Here is a 16,818-nt window from a genome sequence, read left to right on the forward strand (position 1 = left end):
TGCGTGCGGAAGAGCGAACGACGTGGCCACCAATGAGACGTCCAGGGGTGGGCGGGGCCTGGGCCGCCTTACGCGAGGACGGGGGCGGGCGGGGCGCCCCCCCCACGGTGACGTCAGGCCCGGTTCGCGGCACGTTGCTATGGAAGCCGCGTTTCCATCCCTGCGGGCTTCCGGGGGCCGCCCCCTCCCATTCAACTTTTTCCTCAATGGGGGGAGGGGGCGGTGGAGGGCCGTCCCCGCCCCCTGTGATTCCGCGGCCCCTGCCTACTCTGGGCCTCGGTTTACCTTTCCGTGCTGCCCACGCCCACGTGGCCTGGCCTGCTGCCTCTCCGGTCGCTGCATCCCCTTGGCTGGGCACCTCTCCCCTCTCAGCCCCCGCCTCAGGTGTGTGCGTTTCAGGCCCGCGCAGTGGGAAGGGGCCAATGGCCGCAGCACCCATCCGGGGTGGGGTTCTTCTAGGACTCCCGGGCAGGGCTGTGACCCTCGGACCCCAGGGCTGGGCGCCAGGCAGCGCCCTGAGGAGTGAGTTCCCCGGCAGTAGACCAAGTGCCCCCTGCCCTGCAGCGTGCAGACACAGCCCCCGTGATTCAGCGGGTGCCACCATCTACTCCCTCCTTCCGCATCTCCCACCCAGCCCTGTAGCGGCCACCTGGGTCACAGCCCTGACCTCCGGGGACCCGGCTGCGTGGGCAGGGGGTTCGACCTGAGCTGTCCCACCCACACTTCCACCCTGCGTTCCTCCGGGCCCGCGGGGACGTTTGCGCCTTTGACCTGAAGATCTGAAGGGATCAGCCTGACCTGGGCATTCTACCTTCCTGGCGTGGGCGTGCGATGATTTGGGGGTGACTGGGTGGCAGGAGGGACAGAAAGGCCTTAGCAATCTGCTCCCAGGACACTCCTGGGACTGCACCTGTTTCCCTTCCCCATGGGCGGGACTCCTAGAACTGAGGCTTGGGAGGGCAGGGTCTTGGGCTATAAGAATTCAGCCCGGGGATGGTGGTCGTTAATGTAATAATCACCCCAGTGCTCTGGAGCAAACGGTATTTCTCTTCGGGCCTCGGTTTTCTCATCTACCAAATGGGAGGGTAATTAGTTCTCTTAGGTGGCTGCGTTAAGTGAGGAAATACATGTGAAATGACCTTCAGTGTTGCTATGATTGTGTGTCTTTGCCCAGCCCCAAAGTGGATGAAGGTGGGACTCGCCACCTGGCCCGTCCCTCAGGGACCTCCAGGTGGGCAGGGGTGGGAGATGCAGACCGGGGAAGTTCCTAGGCAAAGCAGGGGCGCTGGCTAGGGGTGTTCCTGGGTAGGGCACGGCCCGGAGGCTTAATCCCGATGGTCAGGGATGGGGAGCGCTGGAATGCAAGGCCGGGCAGGCCGAAGGGAGTCCACGCAGGGCTGGGGTGGAGCCAAACCGGGAGGCCTCGAGCGCCAGCCCCAGGCCCTGGCTTGACTCTGGGAGGGAGAGGGGGTGCTCTGGAGGCCTGGTGCCATACCCCAGGGGTGGGGCTCGGGTCAGGGGTCCTCAGACTGGGCCCCCCACGCGTGGGCGGGCGGACGGAGCTGCTTCCCCCTTTCTGGGGCTGGGGAAACCGTGGCGCAGAGCCTGCGGCCAGGTCTCCCTGGAGACCGAGTCCCTGGGCTCGCCTGCAGCCCACTTTAGAGCCTAGAACCGAGAGGCCCCACCCAGGGCACACAGGCGGGCAGCCCCGTGCCCACACCCTGCAGGACTTCCGGCCTTGGGTACCGGGAAGTGGCCGGCCCCTCCCTCCCCCGCCAGGCGACTTCCTGCCCACCCTCACCCCAAGGCGGGGAGGGGGCGTGGGAACTGTTCCGGGACGCGCCCCTACCCGCGCTGGGCGCCCTGGGAGCACGTTCCGCCTCCCACTCCCTGGGGTGGCGGGCTACCCCAGCATCCAACCCGACCCTCCTGAGACAGATCACCCCCTACCGTACTCAGCCCACTCTGTGACAACCAAGACCACCCCACCCCCCGAGACGAGCAGGCCGGAGGTTCACTCGTGTTTCATTTTCTGTTTATTCCTTGCAATCACGGTGTTTGTGTAGGCTTTTTTCGTTTCCAATTTCATGTTTTCATACAGGAAACTCCCGCAAGGTGCTGGGACACCCCACAGCCCGACCCCCCGAGGGTGGGTAATGCTTTCTTGGGGGGGGGGCCCTGGCGAGGGCAGAGAGGGGTGGGCGGTTCCTGCCTGGGGCCTCCACCCTCAGACCAGCGGAGGCACAGACGTTATTTAAAAATCGTTAAAAAAAACCCCATCAGAACACACATTAAATAGATATCCAAGACAGCGCTTCAAAAACAAACCCGCCCCTTTTTTTTCTTTTTTTCTTTTTTTGGAAAAACGAAAACAAAAACAAAGATCCTTGACCCCTACCCTCTGACCCCTCCCTGCCCACCCCCCCCCCACAAAAAATTTACAGAGCTACAGTTAACACAAGATGTTCACATCTGAAACCATTAACTTTAAACACATAACCGGGGGCAGGGTGAGGACCTGGGGTTCATCTAGGAGGGAGGGGCAGGCAGAGGGAGAGGGGTGTTGCGCAGCACAGAGGGGCGGGGCCAGGACGAGACTGACAGGTGGGGGGGCAGGGCCCAAACATCTCCATTATCAGTAAAAAATAAAAGTGAATGAAAAACATCCTCCACCCCCATTGAAATGGCCCCAGTAAGGGGGGGGGAGGTCTGTCCCTCTGCCCTGGGGGATGCCCCTGGGGCATGGGCATGAGTGGGGAGGGTCCAAATTAGACCAGCAGCGAACCCCCCCCAAGGGGGTTAATGCTACACAGCGTTGGCCTCCTGGGGTTTCACAGCTCAGCACCCCCTCCCCTCCCCTCCCAGCTGCCGGAGGGCCCCCAGACACAGTCCACAGGCCCAGATCCCTCAGGTTGGGTGGGGAAGGAGGGCTGGGGGCGTCAAGCCCGCCCCCCCAGCCATTGCTCTCCGTATTTTTCAAGAGATTCCCAACCACTATTGGCTCAGTCAGAAAATTAATAGTCTATAAATACCCCAAGCTCAGAAAAACGGGGTGGGGCGGTGGGGTAGCGCTGTAGGAAGTCGCACAGTGCGTGGACGGGGTGCAGGCTGGTGGCGGGCACCTCCCCTCCCTCCCTCTCCTTTCCTGGCAGGAAAGGGTCCCCCCCCCCCCCCGCCCCGCACCCCAGCCCACACCGCAAGGCAGGCTCTGGCCAGCCTCTCCCGAAACGGCTTTTCTTTTCTTTTCCAGGAAAAAGGAAAATGGAAAAGGAGAGACCAAGAAGAGAAAAAAGTACGGATGTGGAAGAGAAACAGTCCCTGGCAGTCAAGGTTGCACCTGCCGAGTTGTTTTAGGGCCAGGGTTTGTGGTGGGGGCCTCTCCTCTCCGCAGCCCCCTCCCCTGTCTGTAAAGTGCATAATGAGGCATCTACATTTTTGACTTCAACCTGAAAAGGGTGGGGAGGGCGGCAGAACGGAAGGGGGGGGCGGCTTCCTTGTCTCCGCTCTCAACCATCTGGAAAGACTGCTACATATTTGGAGCTTGGGAAGGTGGGCGGGAGGGACCCGGCCAGGTCGGGGATGAGGATGGGAGATGGAGGGAGGGGCGGGGAGTGTGAGCCAAACCGAGGAGGCAGGAACCCAAGTCCATGGAGAGTTCGGAAAACCACTGTAGGAAGTGAAATTTCAAAAAAAAAAAAAAAAAAAGGCCGCGTAACCGGGAGAGGGAAGCGCCCCACTGCACCGGCCGGCTGCTGGCCCTCCCGCGTGGGGCCACGCTCACGGGCCACCCTGGGCTGGAACGAGAGACAGGGTTCCTAGGCCACCACGAACTCTGACTTGATGTCGGGGTTCACTTCTGGCTTCCAGACGGCGTCCTCGAAGTCGAGGCCCAAGCCGGCCGCCTCACTGGGGCTGCCGCCTCCCCCGCCGCTGGTGCTGTCGCTGCGGCCGGCCTTGCGGCTGGGCGGCCAGTGGTAGGGGCCCCGGGCGTCGCGCCGGGCCTTTCTGCGGAGCCGTTTCTGCTGAAGCAGCAGCTGCAGGCGCTCCACCTTACAGCGGGTGGCTCGGTTTTCCGTCTGCCGCAGCCGGTCCCCTGCAGAGGCGGCAGTGACCATGACCCTGAGGGCCCCTTGGAGGCCAGACCCCCAACCAAACGCAAGGACCCCCAGCAGATGGGCATCAGGCCCAGTCCAGCCCTCGTGGATGCTCCCTCCAGCGAGTGAGTGGGTCAAGAGGGTCTGCTGAACCTTTAGGTCGTTAATTCCACGTCTGCTGACCAGCGGGCTGTGAGCTCCATGAGGGCAAGGGCTGGCCTGAGCCAGGCACTGGGGACACGGCTAGCATAAAAATGAGCTGGAGCTTGAACACTTTAGGCTGTTTCTGTGACCCAGGGTAGGACTCAGGCTGTGCCTTGGTTTCCCCTTTGAGACCGGGCCTGGGGGCCCACATCATGGTTCTACAGGACTCCGGAGGCGTCTGGAATAACCAGATCGCTGCAGTGGCGGGGCGGCGCAGGCCGCCCTTGAGCGGGAGGGGAAGCTAACCCCCCTCCTCGGCCTGACTGGCCCATTCACAGAGGCCCCACGCACCATCTGGAGAAGGTGCCCGAGGGGGGCGAGGAGGAAGTGAGGATGGACCCCCCCCCCGGAGAGCACAAAGATGCTGTGTGCCCCCAGCACACACACTCCCTTCTCTACACGCGCCTGCGGAGCAGGGCGAGTGGCAGCTGGCGGCCCCCTCCCCGCCACCATCAGCTCAGCTGCTCTGAGAGGCGCACAGAGGGGCCTTGAGAGACCCAGGACGGGGTGGGGTGGGGGCGGACACTCACCCGGGGGCTTGCACAGGCGGGCCTGGCTCAGGGAGGCCGGGGCGGCGGCCGCCAGCTTCTCGCAGGAGGTAGTTTTGGGGGCGAGGTCCGGGGCACACTGGGTGTGGCACCGCAGCTGGGTCAGCGATGGGGGCATGCCCTGGTAGTGCCGTGTGGCACTCAGGAGGTCGTTGAGGATCTGCAGGATGGTGCCAATGTCCCGCCTCGGCCGCCCGCTGCTGTCCTGGCAGTTGGGGTGCAGCGTACCTGTGGGAAGGGGTGTGGATGAGGACCCCAGTGGTGGACATGAGGCCTCAGCAGTGCCTGGGTCCCATATGTGCAGGCGGAACCCCTGGGTGACACGGGCACTCGCACCCACCCATGAGGACACGTGGCCTGCTGTATGGCCAGGCACATGAGTGGAGATCCCGGGGAGCGTGTCCCATCCCTGGTGTGGGTTCATGTGACTGCTCGCGGGACACGCCACGACACCTACCAGAGAAGGTCCCTGAGAAGACCCCCGGGGCGTGGTTCACGAAGCTCTCGATGACTGCGCCAGGTTTGCGGGAGCGGGACGTGGGGCTGCCCCCGGTGGGGGAAGTGGGGCTGGCACCGGCGCTGGCAGGGGGGGAACAGTCCATCTGCTAATGGGGGAGGGCGGCACATGAGCTTTGGGGTTCAAGGTCAGGGAATCACTCACCAGACCAGCCCCAGCCCCCAGGATCTGGGGACGGCCCTTGATACAAAAGATGTATCCGGGGCTCTGATGTTCTCCCACCACGTCCTTCCCCAGACTCACCTCGGGGCAGGTGGTAGAGGCCGAGTGGGAGCGGAAAGAGCCGGCTGTGACAGGGGAGGATGCGGGCGCAGGGCTGGTGGGCACTGGGGGGACGCGGGCGGCACTGGATACTGGCCGGCAGGGAGAGGACACAGGGGTGGTGGTCACGCTGGGGTCTCCACGGGCGGCAGCAGCGGCGGCAGCCAGCACGTGGCGGTGCTGCAGCGGGGCGTGCTGGGCTGCGAGCTGCAGCTGGACGAACATCATATGGTCACCCACGCGCAGCGCCAGGGTCAGCGGCGAGCGGCCCGACAAGAAGTCACTGACCTGCAGAGAGCGGCCCGTCAGCCCAGGGCTCCAGCCTGCGGTGCCCCCAGCCCGGCCCAGCCCGGCCCCCCGCGCTGCGTGACCTGGGGCCTCTCGCCGCCCCTCTCTGGGCTCTGGGGTCCCTGTCGGTGCCACGGATGCTTAAATAAAATGAATCGGTATTTCCGGAAGCTGCCTCCGCCAGCCCGGCCCGGGCTGGGCGCCGCTGGGGGCTGTGGGGGGACAGAGGCGGGTGAGACGGGGGCCTGGCCCGCCCTGGCCAGCTTGGTTCTTTCAAGGGGAAACCGAGGCCAGAGGGGGCGGGGCCCAGCCAGCAATCACTGCTCTCAAAGAACCCTCATCTCACACCTCTTCCCCACCCTCTCTCGCCTGTGAACACTGCAGGGGCCTAGCTCAGGCCCCCTCCCAGCTAAGCCACTGGAGCAGTGAGTGGGTGGAATTCCTGGACAAATTCTTGTCCTAACCTTTGCTTTCTCAAGATAAATATTTATCTGTGCTGGGCGGGGCCGAGGCTGAGGAGGAGGCGTTGCCTCTGCGGGCACTGGGGGGGCCCTGACCGGTTCCCTGGGGCCCGAGTCTCCCAGGGCCTCAACACAGCCCATTCAAACGTGAACCTCCAATCTGGCAGCCCCTTCGCAGTGGGCGAGGGGTGCATACGACCCCCATCTGCACTGAACCCTGGCCAGTGCCGCGCTCTCCCCGGGGCTGGGATGGGGCGGGGGGGGGGGGGGGCGGAGGTTTCTGAGAAGTGACACAGGCCGCGATGACTCAGAACCACCCCCTCCCTGCTGGCAGCGGCTGGCGTAACCTTCCCTGCTTGGGGGCCGTGGGGAGAAGGCAAAGGAGGCAGGCCGAGCGCAGCCCCCACCCCGCAGTCCCTGTGCACACGCCCTCCCCAGCCCCAGAGATGCCCTTTGCAGGAAGGGCCTGGGGTGGCTTCCCAAGAGCAGCTGCGGTGTCCCCCCCACTCCACCCTGCAACTTCCTCCCAGGGGAGGGTGAACGGGCAGGCATGACTCGGTGCCAGGCGGAGAAGCAGCTCTGGGAGCCCAGTCACTCCGCCCAGCGCCTCCCATCTCCCTCCTGACGTAGACACCCTGCGGCGGATGTGAACCAAACACGCCCAGGGGCCCCCTGCCAACCACAGCCCCCCCAGGAGCAGGGAGCTCAGTTCACATTTGCCCCAGGAAAGCACACGCCAGCCCCACCCGGCTCCAGGGACCCTGGCTCTCCCGCCACCCCACTGCTCCTCCTGACGGCAGACCGGCAGACCACCCAGCTCCTGGGTCCCCTCCTCCTCCTCCGCGCCAGGCGGCTGGTGAGGGCAGGATGCTACACGCCGGGAGGGGGCGAGGGCCTCAGGGCAGGAGGAAGGGAAGCCGCTGAGCAGGTTCCTGAGGCCGGGGGCCAGCCCAGCCCAGCCGGGGAGGCCGGGGACCTGCCACCCCCACCCTGGCAGCGGGCGGATAGCTGAGGCCTGTGTCACCCTCCTGGGAGGAGGGCCCCGCTGCCAGAAAAATGAGGAAAGAAGGGGGAAAGAAAAAAGAAAAAAGCTGCAACAAAACCGGGAAACCAGTGTGGGCCAGCCCCAGCCTTCCTCCTCATCGCCCTCCCGGGCGCTTACTAAATATTTTCCTAACATCCTGTCTGGGCTGTGCTGGTCCCGGGGGCTGGGCGCCCCCTCCCCCTCCCCCTTTTGGGGCAGAGAACAAAGGGCAGAGGGAGGAGGGGGAGGGGTGACTCCCCACCCCTCGCAATGGGGTCACGGAAGGCGGAAAGAGTATCACCCAGTCCCATCCCTCCCCCCCCATCAGAAATGTTAAAAAGGTTGCTCTGGGGAAACCACAGTGGGGCGGGGGGAGAGCGCCTCGGCAAAGCTGGTGGGGCTGGGGATGCAGGCCCGGTGGTGTGGGAGCATGGGCCAAGGTCACCCCGCAGGCAGGCTTGTGAAAGCTAGGCCCCCTCCCCCATAGCGGCCACCGTGGGAGAGAAGGCTCTCAAGGTCAGGTGGTGAGTGCTGGGGGGGAGGGGAGGAGGAATAGGAAGCTGGGTGACCAGGCCAAGCTGGCACGAAGGCGGAGCGGCGCGTCCCCTCCCCTCCTCACAGGCCTGCTGGGAGCACAAACAACCCCCAGGCTCTCCAGAGTGGCCGGGCACTGGGCCTGCTGCCCCCAAGGGCCAGGAGGGGGCCGGCGCGGGTCTTACCTGGGTCTCAGTCAAGCTCTCAAGGGCCTGCATCACAGACTGTTCTGGCCTGGAAGCCTGAGACTACAGAGAGAGGAAGAAGAGACCCTGAGGACGCACCCGAGCACCGGGGTTGGGAGGGCCCCGCTTGATGGGTGGGGTGGGTGGCCCTGAGGGGAAGGGGTCCAGTGTGTGATGGGGATTGTGCTCGCAAGGGAGGAGACTGCCTGTCAGTGTGGGGCCTCGGGGCGCACTGCCCCAGCAATTTACCATGAGGCCCGCTTCCACGGTGGGCACGAGCGTCAGCTTGCTGCCATCCCCCACGCCGAACTCCTGCAGCTTCCCCGAACTGAGCCGGCTGAGTGGGGAGGAAGGAAGAGGGTGAGGCTACACGGAGACAAGGCAGGGGCTCGGAAGCGGAGTCCGCGGGGGAGGGCTGGGCTCGTGGGGTAGAGACAGGAGTCCCTCACCCCCACCCCTTCCTGGTTTCCAGATACAGAGCCCTGAGTGTGTGCGGGGTTGAGGTCAGACCCTGGGAGCCTCTGCTGACGGTGCAGACCCCTTCTTCCAAGGAACCCCAACTCTGGACTGGGAGCACTCCCTCTGCGCCTCAGCGAGGCACGTTTTCACCATCTAGGCCCAGCGAGCCCCTTGGCACCCTCCCCCCACCCTGGGGTCGCCCCCCTGTAATTCAACCACCGGGGCCTGGGCTGTCCCTGCGGGCCAAGCGCTTAGCCTTTCCGGGCTTTGCCGGGCGGGCCTCCCCTCCTCCCTCCTCCCTCCTCCCTCCTCCCTCCCTCCCTCCCTCCCTCCCTGGCGCAGGCCGCCGCCGCTCAGACAAAGGAGACCCTCCCCCTCCCGCCCCTCCCCCACCGGGGCCCCTCCGCTGAGGATGGACACTGCGTGTCCCCGGAGGCCCGCGGAGGGAGGGCTCCCCGGCCTGGAGGCGATTTAAATGGCGGGGGGGGGAGGGGGAGACTGCGGGAAGCGCTTGGTGGTGAGAACAAAGGGGGGCAGAGAGACACAAGTGGGGGTAGAGGCAGCCAGACGCAGAGGGGGCCGCCGAGCAGATGCGGAAGCCGGCGGGTCGCAGGCAGAGGAAGCAGCCGCCGCGCCCCCCACCCCCGTAGCTGGGACCCCCGCGCCGCCCGGGACTCCTGCCTTCCGGTGGGGGACACCGCCTAAGCCCGACCCGAGGCGCCCTCGCAGCCGCCTTTGTGCAGCGACCCCGGGCGGAGGAGGTGACCAAGACTGGCAGGGCCGAGCAGAGGGCGCCCGAGAGCGCGCGGCGCGCCCCCGCCCCCCGTCTGGCCGCCCCCTTCCTTCCCCGAGCGGCGCGCTCTTTGTTCCCGCCCCGGGGCCGGGGCCCGAGGGGGCGGCGGGCCCGGGGGGCGCGGGGGCTGGGGGCGCGCGGTACCTACGTGTCTTTGTGGAGCAGCGCCAGGCGCTCCTTGGGCACTTTGAGGCGTTGGGACAGACGCTTGCGCAGCCCCTCCACCGTCTCGTCGGGGGGCACCGACAGCTCGTAGCGGGTGCCCGTCGTGCTGTGGATGGCCAGGCTCATGGGCGCCGTCTCGGCCGCCGGGCCCAGGTCGCAGGCACCGCCGGGGGCACCGCGCCGGCAGCTCCGGGCGCCGCCGGGCTGCGGCTCCATCCCCGGCCCACGCTGGGGGGCTGGAGTCCGCGGGGCGCCGCCAATTCTTGCCGCGCCTCCGGGCAGGGCGGGGGGGCTCCCCAAACAGGGGTCCTCGGGGCCCCTGAGGGCGGGGGGCAGCGCGCTTCCCCTTCGAGAAGGTCCCAGGAGCGGAAGGCGAATCAGGAATCAAAAATCCGAGTGGCGCTCCGGGGTCGCGTCGGCTCGTCGGGGCACCTTCCTGGGTAGGGACTACACTCTCAGCTCCTTTCAAGGGCGGCGGGCGCGGGGAAGGGTCCCGGAGGAGGGGGCGCCTCTCAGCCGGCCGCGCTCAGGGCCGTCTGCCGCTCGGGCCGAGCTTCCCCGCGCGTCCCTTCCCTTAGCAACAGCCGCCGCCGCCGCCGCCGCCGCCGCCGGAGGATCTGGGGGTGAAAGTAACAAGAAAAAAAAGTTATAATGTATCAACGTTCCGAGGGGCGGGGCCGCCGCCCCCTCCCATTCACTACTTACTCCGCCGGCTCGCGCCGACCAATCAGCGCGCGCCGAACGCCCAGTCGGCCACACGGGCCGGCCAATGGGAGCCCCCGCGGCACCGCCCCACGTGGCCGCGCGGACCCGCCCCTCGCTCCGCCCCTGTCCCGGCGGCCAAGCGGAGCGCGGCGGGGGCGGAGCCGGCGCCGCTCTGGCCCGCCTCCGCGCCCCCGCCCCGCCGCGGCCATTCATAAGGCCCGGGCCCGCAACAAAGGGCGGGCGGCCCGGCCCGGGGGGCGCGGGACACAGGCCTAGGGCGGCGCTCCGTGGGGGAGGGCAGTGGCTCCGCGCCGAGGGAGCAGGAAGCCGGGGCCTTCCCCCAGCGCCGGTCCGGGAAGCCGCCGCGAGCGGAAGCTGGACGCAGTCCCCGCGCCTCGTGGCCGAGCCCAGGCTGGGGGGCTCGCAGGAGGGTCGGTCCGGGGCGCCCCCCCACCCGTGAGGCGTGAAGCCCCGGCAAAGGGTGGAGCTGCGGGCGGGGCCTGCACCCCGGTGACGTGGCCGGTGCCGGAGAGGCCCTCCCGCGCCGGTGCCACCTCGCGTCCCACCCCCGTCCCGCGGGCCGGGCCCGCTTCCCGACTCGCGCCCGCCCGAGCCGTGACGTGACGCGGCGTCCCCGGCTGCGCCCGCGCGCGCCGCTCCGGGCTGCGGTGAGTCAGCAGCGCTGGCGCGCCCTCTGCCGGCTCCATCCGGGAGCGCTGCCCGGAGACCCGGGGAGGGGTCGCCGAGGCCGCCAGGGACAGGGGGCAGTCCGACGGGACTGCGGGCGTTGTGGGAGCCTCGCTAGGGGCATGAAGCCTCCGAGTCAGGAGAATGGGGCCTCACAGTCGGGGAAACTGAGGCCGGAAAGGCAACTAGCTCAAGGTCACTCTCGGGGAGGGGGAGTGCCCGGGGGGCGGGGCGGGGGCAGAGGTCCCTCCCGGGCTGTGCTGGCTGCGCCGAGTGCCTCCCACTCCACGTCCCGGGGGGCTTCCCAGGGCTGGAGACACCTTTCAACCCTGCCTGCTCAAAGAACAAAGAAAAGTGGGGCACCCTCAAGAGCCTAGAGTGGGAACCCCCTTCCTCGGCCCGCGAGGTCCCGCCCCCCACTCACCGGGAGAGGCAAGTCCGAAGTCTCAACTGTCCTGAGTGTACCCACGTCCGGGCCGAGTGCGCGGTGGCGGAGCCGGTCTGGGGCCGAGCAGGCGGCCCCCGAGCCTTTATCCGCGCCGCCTTCCCTCGGGGTGGAGTTTGGGCGGCCAGGGGGCGGGGGGCCGGGCAGGCGGTGACGCAGGCCGGCCCCCGCCCCTGCCTGCCGGCCAGGGCCCTGGGGCGCCGTCGGGCCTGGGCCACCCGCCCCCTAAATCTCGCATTTTAAACGGGGAGGGGGTGGCGCTCCTTGAATGCTACGAACCCGGGGTCACGGTCGGCCGCGTTGACGACTCGGGCGCACCCGCACTCCGGCCCGTGCTACGGGGTTTCGGGGCGCACAGCTGGATTCCCTGCCCCGCCCCCTTTCTGGCCGAGTGCTTCCGCCTGGGGGCGCCCGCATGGGGGAGCAGGAAGGGGGGCCTGAGTCAGCAGCCTCGGTCCAGGAAAACAGGCTGGGGTCACCTGCCTGCAGTGGGGGGGCCCCAGCCAGCTGCCCCGGCGGCCCGGCCTCCTGCATCCCTTAACGGTGACCTCAGAGGGCATTTATGGAGCGATTCACCAGCGCCAGGCCTGCCTTGTGCATCCAGTCACCACCCGCTGGGCTTTGTGACCCCGTAGGGCACTGACCTTTGTGAGCCTCAGTTTCCGCAGGATGGCAGTAGAATGAAGTGAGAGAACACAGCCGACCTCACTCTGGAGCCTGAGGATGTGGGACCCTCACCTAGGCCTGGCAATATTGCCATCATCCCATCAGGCATGCTCACCTGCTGGTGTCCTGCCTTTGTGGTGGGCGTAATCACCCTACCCATTTTACAGGTGAGGAAACTGAGGCCACACAGCCATTAACAGGCAGCAAGTCTGACATGTCCTCAGGTGTGTCCCTGCAGGTCGCCCTGTGTAAGGGGGCTTTCTAAGGATGACCCTGGCTGAGGGTAGGGCCCTCTCGGTCGTCCCTCCCTCTCTGTCCAGAGGAGGAGGGGGACCCCAGGCCACTTGTCCACTAATTTGGTGTCTCCCTTTATCTGACCTGACCACCTCCGCCCCCAGCCTTGCCCTGGGGGCCCCTCCCAGGGCTGTGCTCCTTTCCAGGTCTGCCTCCTACTCCCACCCAAGGCTCCTGCAGCCTCTGGCCCCCCACCCTCTCACAGGCACAGCCAGACACTCCCAGCCCCACAGGGTCAGGGCTGGGCCTGAGGGGATCAGGAGGCTGGGATTGAGGCATGGATAGGAGTTTGCCAGACAAACAGAACAGTGCTCGGGTGAGAAGCAAGTCAGCGCAAAGCACCTGAGGCTCTCACGAGACCCGGTGATGGGGCCGGGCTGAGGGGCTGCGGGCCTGGCTGGCTCTGCCTGCAGAGAGAGCAGGAAGGCAGCACAGGGGACCGTGCGCTCTGAAGCCGGAGCATCTGAACACTGGAGGGCTCACAGAGGGACAGGCCAGGTGGGACCCTCAGGTGGGCAGGTGGCGCTGGGTGGGGTGCGGCTGAGACCTCCAGCGGGTCTGTGATCTCACCGGGCCTGGTTCGTCTGCCTGCAGGGAAGTGGGCTATCTCCTGGCATGGGGCCCCTGAGGGTCACAGACACAGGGGAGGGGACCAGTGGCCCCTGCCTGGCTTTGCAAGTCCAAGTTGATAAACGTACCAGATCAGCCTGAGGCCTGTTCTTTCCCACTCACAGCATCCCTGTGCTATGGGGGGCAGTCCCAGGCCGTGAGCACACTCAAGGCACGAGGGGACCCCTTCCTGGGAGAGAGATGAACCCTTGGGCACCGCCTGCCCCCACAAGGCCCAAGGCCTGCACTCTCAGAAGGGGTCGTGACCCCAGGTTCCTGGCCCTGTGACCCATCCCACCCTGGGTGCCTCCCACCCCAGGACGCAGCCCAGCCAGCACAGGCTGTTCCTGCAGCCGTTCGGGCGCAGGTGTCCCCAGGCCGGGCTCTGAGGCTTGCACGCCCCCCAGGGGGCCTGCATCGTGCTGGGGGTCCTAGCTGTGTGGCTGTGTCCCATAGCCCCGGGCTGTGGCCTCAGAGAGTGATGGTGCAGGCAGGTTCCCTGGTGTGGGGACCACTGGTCCAGGGTCTCCTCCCACAAGCCCCCACCAGCCCCCACCAACCCCCAGCTGTATCCTTGCTCTTATTTATAGGCCAGATGAGAAGCCAGTCCAGGAACTCGAAGACCTGGGCTCTAAGCCAGGAGACAAGGAGGGAAGGAGTGGAGCTGCACCTGTGACCCCACGGCTGTCCCAGCCTTAGCTGAGCTGGGGTTTCCTGAGGAAGTGGGGGCTGGCTGCTTGGACCTCACCTGCACAGAAGGAGCAAGCCCCAAACGGACACCGCCCAGAGCTGCGAGCTCGCCTGGAGGTTCCCCGTACATCGAGCCTCAGAAGCAGCTACGGGACAGTCATTCGCATAGGACCGTGACACAAGACCACACAGCCCACCCGTGCCAATGACAAGCCCGGGAGTGGCCTCTCCGTCACCTTCTGGCTGCCGGTGACACACAGAGAGACCCAAGCTGTCCCACACACTCACCTCCCTGAAATGCCCCACCCGCTCTGCTCTGACCCAGGGCCGGGGAGGGGGGCAAGGAGGTGGCCAGTGCCTGGGCCACCCCCATGGTTGCAAAACTGAGTTACTGGCTGAAAAAAATGGGACAGCGCTGAAGCTTCAAGGTGCCAGGACCGCCCCCGCCCGGCCACCCCACCCATCTGGGGCCAGTCCAGGGGCCCGGGTGCCACGGAGGTGCCAACACCACCAGGGATCGGGCACCTGGCCAGCTGGGGCCACCCACAGGCCAGGCAGGCACAGGGCAGGGCCTCCGTGGGAGCAGGCAGGACCCACCCCTTCCCAGTGCAGCTGGGGTGGGGCCGGGGAGCCCACGGGACAGACGTCACAGTCTGGAACCTGGCAGAGCCTCATGTCTGTCCAGCAGTCCAGGCCCAGCCCAGAAGTGGCAGCCACGCTGCTGCCTGCCGTCCCCAGCCCTGGCTGGTGACCTTCGCCTGTGCCCACCCTCCCGGCGTGACAGCCAACAGCCTTCCCACAACCCAGCCGGGTTTTGCGAGCTGAGCCCGCACCACACACCCCAGGCGGTTCAGACTACAGCCTGCTGAGCTGGGAAGGCTGAGGCTGGCTGCCCCACCTCGCTGCGCAGACACAGGAAACTGGGGGAGAGGCCGTGCTGGGTCCCGAGCCCACCACCAAGCAGGATAGAGTCAGCATACGCAAACTGGATTCCAGGTGTTTAATGGGGGGTTCGGGCAGGGAGCACGCTGTCCGTTGCTGGCGGCTGGGAGCAGAGGTCTCTGCGGCAGATGCGGCAGAAGAGTGGTGACCAGCACGTCGGGTTGGGGAGATCTTAGGAGGTGGGAGAAGAGCTCTCCGGGGTGAGAATAATCCCCACAGGCAGGGCAAGTGCCCGACCTTGACGCCAGCCCCCAGGCCTGCCAGAGCTGGCTTGTTTCCCTGGCGTGTTCACCACAGAGAAGCAGAGCCCTGAAAGGCGCTCTAGGCAGACGCTGGCACTGCGCTGCCCCCTGGTGGCTTCCTAGCGAGGATGGCTCCCCCAGGCTCACTCCCCCAGCCTCCCAGCCAGCCTGCACCCACAGGAGCTGGGTCCTCACGCCAGGACATCCCCTGCCCAGCTCTGGCCCAGTCTCTCTGCCGGAGCCAGCATGGGACACGCACCGCCTACTCCAGGGCCTTCACCAAGGCCTCGTTGGCCTCGATGCGGATTTGGATCTCGGCCCTCATAGCCTCGTCCGTGGCCCCCAACAGCTCCGACTGTGCCTTCTCCAGGTTCGCCTTGGCCACCTGCAGGGGGTGGGTGGCAGGTGAGGGCGAAGCAAGGAGCCCAGCCCGGTACCTGTTCCCTCCCTGCAGCTAGGGAGTTCTTGGCCGCTAGGAGCACCAGCTTCCCCTGGGACACTCACCCCCAGATCCAGCATGTCCAGCGTGACGGCTTCCTCAGCCAGTAACTGCACCGAAGAGTCAGCGTTCACTGTGACCGAGCCACTGCTCACTGCGGGAAAAGGGGAAGTGAGAGGTCCATGTACGGGCGTGGGGACACAGTCAGCCCCAGAGCCCCTGCAGGGCCAGGAAAGTGACCACACAGCGTGGCTCCAAATTCCAAAGGCCCCAGCACACAAGTGAACGGGGGCCACCAAATGCATCCACTGCAGACTGGACATGGGGACAGAGCCCCCTCCTTTTGCCCAGCAGCCCAGGAGCTGAGCTAGGGTTAGGGGTGAGCCGGAGCTGGGTTCTAGTCTGGGTTGTACCGCTGGGGCCACGCTGTGGAAAACCTTCTCCGAATTGAGGATCCTTTCTCCTCTGATGGGCCCCCGCCAGGCCCACTGCTGACCACTTACATCCCTAACCACACCCGGGCCAGTGCCGGGGAGTTCTATATCCTTGGTGTGCTTTCTGACACTGCCAACTGAAACGAGAACTAACCCGTTAAGACAAGCATCTCTCACCCAGCCCCTTCTCTCTGCCCTCCCAATCGACTCACCAAAGTATTTGGAGATGGTGCCGTCCTCAGCGTGGACCACAACCAGCCCCGGTCGCAGAACCTGCAGTGTGGGTACGTGGGCTGCCAAGATGCCAAACGCTCCAGTCTGCGTGGGCACGTCCACCTGTCGAACGTTGGCGCCGTTGAAAAACACCTTAACAAAACACATGAAGAAAGGATCACTTCAGGATAGTCCCTCGGGGAACAGCGGTAAGTCTCCCCCGCAGTTAAACAGCCAAAGTAGGACTGAAAACTGACGGGGGACACAGAGGCAGCCGATGCTTCGGTGGGATCCTCGTGCAGGACTGCAGCGCCTTCGTCTACTTGACAATGGAATCCAGGCACCCTAACCCTCGGGTAAGGAGACGCGGTCAAGGCAGAACCAACGAGCCGCCTGGGGAAGAGCGTACAAGAGAGGTGCCCAGGGACTCAGATTCTGAACCACGTGAGAAAAGGCGCACATCGAAATGGGGGGCTGAGGAGCGACCTGAAAATTGGGCGGTCTGATCCCGGACCACACGGGGGAGGGGCGCGGACCGGAATGGGGGTCGCCGACCTGCGGGTTGGGGGCTCGGTTCCTGGGCCACACGGGGGAGGGGCGAGGGTGCGGGGTCCAGAATGGGGTCTGAGCCCGGCGGACGTCCGAACCTGCGTGGGTGAGGCGAAGGTGAAAGACATCTGTCCCGGGCCCGCGGCGGGGGCCGGGGCGGCGGCGGCCTCGGCGTAGGCGCGGGCCTGGCGCACAAGGCGGCCCAGGCCCAGGCGGCGGAGGAGCGCGGCGGGCAGCATGACGGCGGGCGGACGGCGGACAGCGGAGCAGGGGCGGGCAGACTTCGGCTGGACGCCAGCGGCCTGGAGGGCGAGGAGGACGACGCTCGAGGACTTCTGGGAGAAGAATCCCGACGAGGGCGCAGGCGCGA

At 66.4% G+C, this 16,818-nt stretch overlaps 2 protein-coding genes across 6 annotated transcripts; both read right to left on the reverse strand.

Annotated features, from left to right (window-relative positions):
• Positions 1-3,180: 3,180 nt before the first annotated feature.
• Positions 3,181-11,455, reverse strand: MIDN (midnolin). Of its 5 annotated transcripts, none has more exons than XM_061190898.1 (9): positions 11,350-11,455; positions 9,517-10,150; positions 8,366-8,453; positions 8,117-8,179; positions 5,996-6,124; positions 5,607-5,912; positions 5,304-5,448; positions 4,829-5,074; positions 3,181-4,093 (listed from the first exon to the last, which is right to left on the reverse strand). In XM_061190898.1, exons 2-9 carry the CDS (start codon positions 9,747-9,749, stop codon positions 3,816-3,818), a joined length of 1,488 nt encoding a protein of 495 aa, XP_061046881.1. In that variant the 5' UTR covers positions 9,750-10,150; positions 11,350-11,455; the 3' UTR covers positions 3,181-3,815. The 5 variants fall into 5 exon arrangements, with proteins under 5 accessions (XP_061046881.1, XP_061046880.1, XP_061046882.1 ...); XM_061190897.1 differs by having other exon boundaries at positions 5,304-5,451; positions 11,350-11,443; XM_061190899.1 differs by lacking the exon at positions 8,117-8,179 and having other exon boundaries at positions 5,304-5,451; positions 11,350-11,443.
• Positions 11,456-14,615: 3,160 nt separating this feature from the next.
• ATP5F1D (ATP synthase F1 subunit delta) lies at positions 14,616-16,818 on the reverse strand. The gene is made up of 4 exons (XM_061190927.1): positions 16,547-16,818; positions 15,899-16,052; positions 15,318-15,406; positions 14,616-15,198 (listed from the first exon to the last, which is right to left on the reverse strand). Exons 1-4 carry the CDS (start codon positions 16,685-16,687, stop codon positions 15,076-15,078), a joined length of 507 nt encoding a protein of 168 aa, XP_061046910.1. The 5' UTR covers positions 16,688-16,818; the 3' UTR covers positions 14,616-15,075.

The sequence above is a fragment of the Eubalaena glacialis genome, chromosome 4, assembly GCF_028564815.1.
Source record: "Eubalaena glacialis isolate mEubGla1 chromosome 4, mEubGla1.1.hap2.+ XY, whole genome shotgun sequence".
Taxonomy (NCBI): Eukaryota; Metazoa; Chordata; class Mammalia; order Artiodactyla; family Balaenidae; genus Eubalaena; species Eubalaena glacialis.

Bases quoted from the DNA above. Each gene is read 5' to 3' on its own strand.
- MIDN (XM_061190897.1), bottom strand. From the start codon at position 9,749: ATGGAGCCGCAGCCCGGCGGCGCCCGGAGCTGCCGGCGCGGTGCCCCC. The intron at 8,454-9,516 runs GTAGGTACCGCG...CTCCCCACTCAG, and splicing joins GCGCTGCTCCACAAAGACAC to CCGGCTCAGTTCGGGGAAGC. The intron at 6,125-8,116 runs GTAAGACCCGCG...GTCCCCCCACAG, and splicing joins AGAGCTTGACTGAGACCCAG to CCCCCAGCGGCGCCCAGCCC.
- ATP5F1D (XM_061190927.1), bottom strand. From the start codon at position 16,687: ATGCTGCCCGCCGCGCTCCTCCGCCGCCTGGGCCTGGGCCGCCTTGTG. The intron at 15,407-15,898 runs GTGAGTCGATTG...CTTTTCCCGCAG, and splicing joins CACCATCTCCAAATACTTTG to TGAGCAGTGGCTCGGTCACA. The intron at 15,199-15,317 runs GTGAGTGTCCCA...CACCCCCTGCAG, and splicing joins TGGACATGCTGGATCTGGGG to GTGGCCAAGGCGAACCTGGA.